Source organism: Plectrocnemia conspersa, unplaced genomic scaffold (assembly GCF_051122295.1).
Source record: "Plectrocnemia conspersa isolate PC_06_02 unplaced genomic scaffold, ASM5112229v1 ptg000003l, whole genome shotgun sequence".
Taxonomy (NCBI): Eukaryota; Metazoa; Arthropoda; class Insecta; order Trichoptera; family Polycentropodidae; genus Plectrocnemia; species Plectrocnemia conspersa.
Window position 1 is genome coordinate 25,651,006 of NW_028277167.1, and position 6,048 is coordinate 25,657,053.

At 31.2% G+C, this 6,048-nt stretch overlaps 1 protein-coding gene across 2 annotated transcripts; it reads left to right on the forward strand.

The window, feature by feature from the left end:
• The first annotated feature begins 957 nt into the window (after positions 1 to 957).
• Dtwd2 (DTW domain containing 2) lies at positions 958 to 2,132 on the forward strand. 2 transcript variants are annotated; one of them, XM_088181920.1, is made up of 2 exons: positions 958 to 1,131; positions 1,199 to 2,132. In XM_088181920.1, exons 1-2 carry the CDS (start codon positions 1,025 to 1,027, stop codon positions 1,881 to 1,883), a joined length of 792 nt encoding a protein of 263 aa, XP_088038046.1. In that variant the 5' UTR covers positions 958 to 1,024; the 3' UTR covers positions 1,884 to 2,132. The 2 variants fall into 2 exon arrangements, with proteins under 2 accessions (XP_088038046.1, XP_088038047.1); XM_088181921.1 differs by having other exon boundaries at positions 1,207 to 2,132.
• Positions 2,133 to 6,048: the final 3,916 nt, after the last annotated feature.

The following is a 6,048-nucleotide window of genomic DNA, read 5'->3' on the forward strand; positions in this document are numbered from 1 at the left end:
CTTCAATAAAATACTACTGAAGCATCTCAATCTGTGTTTAATTGCCACTTGTCACCCATTCCGTCGCCAAACTTACAAAAAATAAAATGCAGTCAAATCACAGAATAGAGAATACATAGAACGGCCGTTGCGTACAAATATGCATATAAAAATTTAAGCCGTTTGCAGCGCCAATTTGCCTTGTGCGTTAAAAACCTGAACTATTACATGACAGAACCGTACTCGTAAAAAATATGATTTAATTTGTTATTATTAGTTATTTGAACGAAGTAGTATATCATGTTGTCCCATTAGTCTTTGCGTTTTTATTACTACATTTACAAATATATATAGCTTTTTATAAATAAACGATAATTTCTGAATTCTTTATATAATTTAATAGCTTGTTAACAGTGGTCGTATCAATGGTTCTATTTAGTAACTGGATATACATATATATTATAAAATTTTCAACCTCAAATTAATAATGGCAGTTAAGAAACAAAATATTCACGGTTAAACAGTATTATGTATTATAAGTTTTAACTTTAATTGTAAGTTTTATTGCAAATGTAACTTATACATTTCAACGTTATTACAAGCCCACTTTTGTTTTTAAATACAAACAAGCATTCAAGTTACGCAAATAACAACAAATGTTGATCCAACAGTAATTTTAATTAACATCCTTAAACGTTGTGTTAAAAAACAAGCGTACGCTTGTTTTTAAACACAAACAAGCATGTACGTTGTACAAATAACAACTAACGTTTATCCAATGGTAATTGTAACTTACACACACATTATTACAAGCGCAAGTTTGTTTGTAAACGTAAACAAACATTTAATTTGCGCTTTTAAAAATAAAGATTGTAAATTTGCCCACCGACATAAACGCGTTAAATATAAAGCTTACAAACGTAGCTTAACTAAGATTGCACTGATTAAAACATTATTGATTATTTATTGTTTCAAATCGATGGTCAACATTTTTCGTCTTTTGACGTAACCTACAACTGTCATCTCAAAGTACTTTTTATTGAATATGTGGGAGGATTCAGATCCCGATTTAGACGCTGATGTTGAAGCATCTCGATTATCCTCAATACCAGCCGAACCGTCGGCTGGTAGACAAATCTGCAGTAAATGCCGGTAACTTACACTTAACCTAAATTCGTAGTTTTGCCAATTGAATTGTTCACACTTTTTCACATTTAAGACGCCCAGGGACTGTGTGTTGGTGTAGCAAATTACCACAAGAACGCTTAAATCCGATCAGTAGACTCATCATTCTACAACATCCCGCCGAAGAAAAGCGTCGCTTAAGAACCGCTCCCATGTTAACGTTGAGTTTGAAAGAAGATAAATGCATCATTTACAAAGGGAAAAAGTTTCCACATGCTGATCACGAAGGTTTGAAGGACATATTGGCATCTCCGAATTCGTTATTATTGTACCCGAGTAAAAATGCCATAGATATTAAAGAAATTGATAACATGAATGTTTGCAACGGTGGTTATAATATTATTTTAATCGACGGGACTTGGCCTCAGGCTAAGGCGATTTACGCGTCTAGTTCTTTGTTGCATTGTATTCGTCAAGTGAAATTGATAGGGACGGAGATAAGTCATTACGTGATCAGAACCCAGCCGACTGAGGGTTGTTTGAGCACTTTGGAGACGGCTGCCGAAGCTTTGGCTTATCTCGAGAATAATTGCGAATTTAGAGATAACTTGCTAGAGCCGTTGCATTCTCTGTGCGAGTTTCAGTTGAAAAATGGCGCCGTGACTCATCAATCCAAGGAATTTAGGATTAAGAATAAAACATACCCTAAGCTTATAGGTAAAAGGTTGTCTAAGTTATTAAAGACAGGCGAATTAAACGAAAATGAAGACGCGTGCTGATTTATAGTGTTAGAAATATTTGATATTAGTATTACTGTATTATCAAAATTATAAAGACTTTATGCTTGTTGAATTTGAATATATTGTTTTGTGTTTTTGTGTATGAAAGATGGCGTGCGGAGCACCCACGTGATAATTTTCTCACATTGTAAATGTATTCCTATTTATATTTATACATATATGTGTATTCATGTATATTTAATCATATTTGTGATATGTTTTTAGGACAAATAAATAATTGAATTACTATTACATTTTATTAATATAATTAATATTACAAAATAACATGAAACATTAATGAATTCTCATCGTGGCCGAGTAGTGTGACATCTTCACAGTTTATTGCACACAAATGTATTATATAATTTATAATGAAATATGTACAATAAAATGCTATCGGGTGGCTGTGTTAAATGCGGTAGATTTATAGAGCCTTGTAGTTGTGAAAATTGAGTCATTCTGACAAATTCATTCATCACTGTTCATTGATATCAATGAACAGAACAAATTATATATATATTTAGTTAAACCTTTACTGGGTAATTTTTTTTTTATTAAATCCACTGCGGTCCAATTTATTTAATCACAAAAATTATAAGCATCTAATATAATCGTGTAGAATTATAATGTATATATAAGATATCCTATAGCATGAACAATTTATTGTACAACTGAAGGAATTCTCTCGATTAAAGTAAAACATTCAGCATAATTATTCCTCGCAACGATATAGACCTATAATAGGGCACAAAATAAACATGGCAATTTACTCGTCAACAACAATTTTAATTTAATGCTCTCGAAACATATTGTCCAAATATTGTGTTGAATACGGTAATTTAATTTGTTAAAAATAATATGTAAGTAAATATAAAAACAAAACTATTTAGATTGAGAACCATGGATAACAATTCACACGTCTAGGTTTTGACAATAGTTGTGTACTCGACAAGCGGCTGTCACAGATGTCAAAATATTGCTTCCAAAATCTATGCATGAATTAACAGATAATGATTAGGAATTACCAAATCTTTTTACCGTAATATATTGATAGAAGTATCCCTGAGCAACTAATGAAATAAATACTTAAAGAAATATATTTTATCATTAAGTCATAAAGAAAGGCTTCAGAAAATATATTGGGCATGACATAGATACCTTTGGACTGCAATGGTAAAACCATTTTGGGCACGACCTATATGCCTTTTGACTTCTAAGGTTTAACGCTTTCGATTTTTAATTCAAAAATACTTAATTGCCACATTATTAAATCTGGAGATTATTCTTGTAAAAGCAGATAAAAGGATATGGCGACCACACACAAATGCCCACGTTTGAAAAGCTTTTTGTCTCAAAACTAGCGTTAATTTACTGTGACCAAAAATGATCATCCATCAACAAGGAAACAAGACAATAGCTTATAGAATTTAGACCACACAAAAGCTCTCCTTACAACCACATAAATAACAAGAGTTTCGTTCTTACTGTAAATATTCTTCGTCATTGAGAGAATATTTCTTTGTTGCGAAACAGTCACCAATATAATAAACAAGATTCCCGTTGCAATGCAATACGATCTTGGACATTGCCCATCAAGCGCTTTCTAAAGGTGTATACCTATTTCGCTGTTCTACGAAGCGATTGGCTAGATAAATGCGATTGGTCAGCGAGCTTTGCAGCCTGGACTCTGATGAGGAAAAAGCACAAATAGACCAGCAGATTCACTTCGCCTAGCAAACGCGCCCTCACCGACAAACGCAAGGATACGATCTGAGATTCCCGAGCACGATCATCGCAGCAAAAGGAACTGCCTCCAGACACTCGCTGCAGGCAACTACAATACCTTTGAGGCCCTCCCACGGACATAACCCATGCGCCAGCTTCTCCACCACAGCTCGGAGAAAACATCTCGTCATTCATCGTCTGACGCATCAAATAAAACTCTAACTAGATTCACCTGCATCTCACTGGCTATGAAGTCACACCCTTAGAGTTCCCAAAACTTAAAATTATTTTAAAAAGTCTGAATATTTATTAATATTTTATTTCAATCAATTGAAATTTTTTTCACTTTGTGTCGTTAATATTGAAAATAAATAACTTTCCTCAAAAAACTTACCTTTCCTTAAACTGTATGAGTGATGTGAGCAATTTTCCTGTGCCCAGTTGCCATGTGAGCAATGATCACCTAACCATAAATAAAACGTAAGTTTTAATTTTTAAAATCAAAAAATCTATAAATAATAAATTTTCAGCTTGCTAAAAATAATAGGGATCGGAAAAAATGTCTGGTCGGTAGAACAAACAAAACCGAGAAAAGAGGCTGAAGCAAAATAAATATTAAAAAACTACATAGTTTTCTCAGAGATGAACAAAACTAATATAATACTGCTGAGTCTGTTGAATTAACGATTACAAATTATATTGAACATGACGGTGAAATTATAATCGATGAGGACTAGAGCTGAAACCTTAATTTTAAATCAAAATGTACTAAACAGAATGATGAAATCTCAATTATTGATATGACTGATTGTGAATCTTTAAGTAATGATGTAGAAAATGATTTAATTATAATTTCAACAAGATAGTTTAAAAAATTCGAAATAAAAAAAACAGTTTTCAAATGACCTTTAACACGTATGTAGAATGGCGATTAGTTAATCGGGGAATATATTATTGACCCTATCTCCTTCAAATCAGATTGGATGCTTTGTTTCTGCTGCAAAATATTTAGCATTGAGGAATTTGCTTTAGCATGGGTAGGAACGAGTGGTTGGAGACATATGAGATATGACGCTTATATTAAAAAAACATGAAATGTGCAAATATTTTAATTGCTATGAAATGTGAATTGATTTAAAAGTTTGACTGTCTATTCGAACCATTGATTCTTTATTGAATATATTGTACTTGAGTAAAGTAAAACACGAACGAGTTACTCAAGAGAATCATTTCAATTAATTTAACCATGTCATCAAAAAATATTGCATTTAGAGGATCTTCAGTGAAAATTCTTAATTGGAACATCACTACATATCAAAAGCCATCCTCATCGCATATTACAAGAGAAAAAGCAAAGCTACACGATGATGATGCTTTAAAGCCGGAAATCATTACATTCAATAATTTGGGTTAGTGTGGCAGACTGGCTTTTTCCACACTACAATATTTCAAAAATGAACAACATAAATGCAATGTGCGCATATTCATCAAGTCATGGTTGCAAATGTTAATTTAACACATATTTATTTTTTTATGATAGAGAAACAATATCATGTTTATTTGTAATAATTCTTTTTTTAAATTCGTCAGATAATCATACTTAATACACAGGTTGCTCTAAGAATGTATTAGTCATACACAGTAACATAAATAACTGAAAACGAAACTGAAATATTTTCAGCACAACCAAAACATTCTTAGATTAACCAGAGATAAATATAATATACAAGTCCCTACAAATCAGGAAAGGATTATTTAGTAGCATATTAACCATACAATAAAAACAATGTTAGTTAAGTCAGTTTATTATCAAATAAAGCATCTAATAAGATTCAATTTTTATAAAATAATATCGAAATATTAATTTTTTTGTTAAATAAATAATTAAAAATATAAATCGTACACAACATATTAGCACAATCGTATACACTAATAATTAAACTTAATATTAAGATAATAATAATACAAAATTAAAAAATACATATAAAATAAGATTCATTCGACAGATATCAATCTAATTATCTGTATATATAATTACAGCTAAATTTTTAATGGCACATAGATATTTAAGGCATTCATAAGGCACCTATCAAAAACAGTTATTCGAGTAAATCTGAGATTTATTTTCCCCCATATATATATAATATAATATATAAAATATCAAGCGCTAATTTTCTGAACACATACACGTTTATTAACTATTTATAATATGTTGCATCAAAAAATCGGAAGAACGTCATATAGAACTACGCATTTATACGAGAAGACTTGAACGTTATGCCTACAACTAAATGGCGAATCAAACACGAAAACATGTTCAATTCTGAATATATAGGCAACTAGAATCATGAGGCACTGGAAGAACTGTTTTTCTTCGGATTTGTAGTAAAAATATATAAAAAAAAGAGATTTGGCATGTATGAATAAATATTAATATCAA

Coding starts and splice junctions, on each gene's coding strand:
- Dtwd2 (XM_088181920.1), top strand. CDS start 1,025: ATGTGGGAGGATTCAGATCCCGATTTAGACGCTGATGTTGAAGCATCT. Junction 1,132..1,198: donor CAAATCTGCAGTAAATGCCG/GTAACTTACACT, acceptor TTCACATTTAAG/ACGCCCAGGGACTGTGTGTT.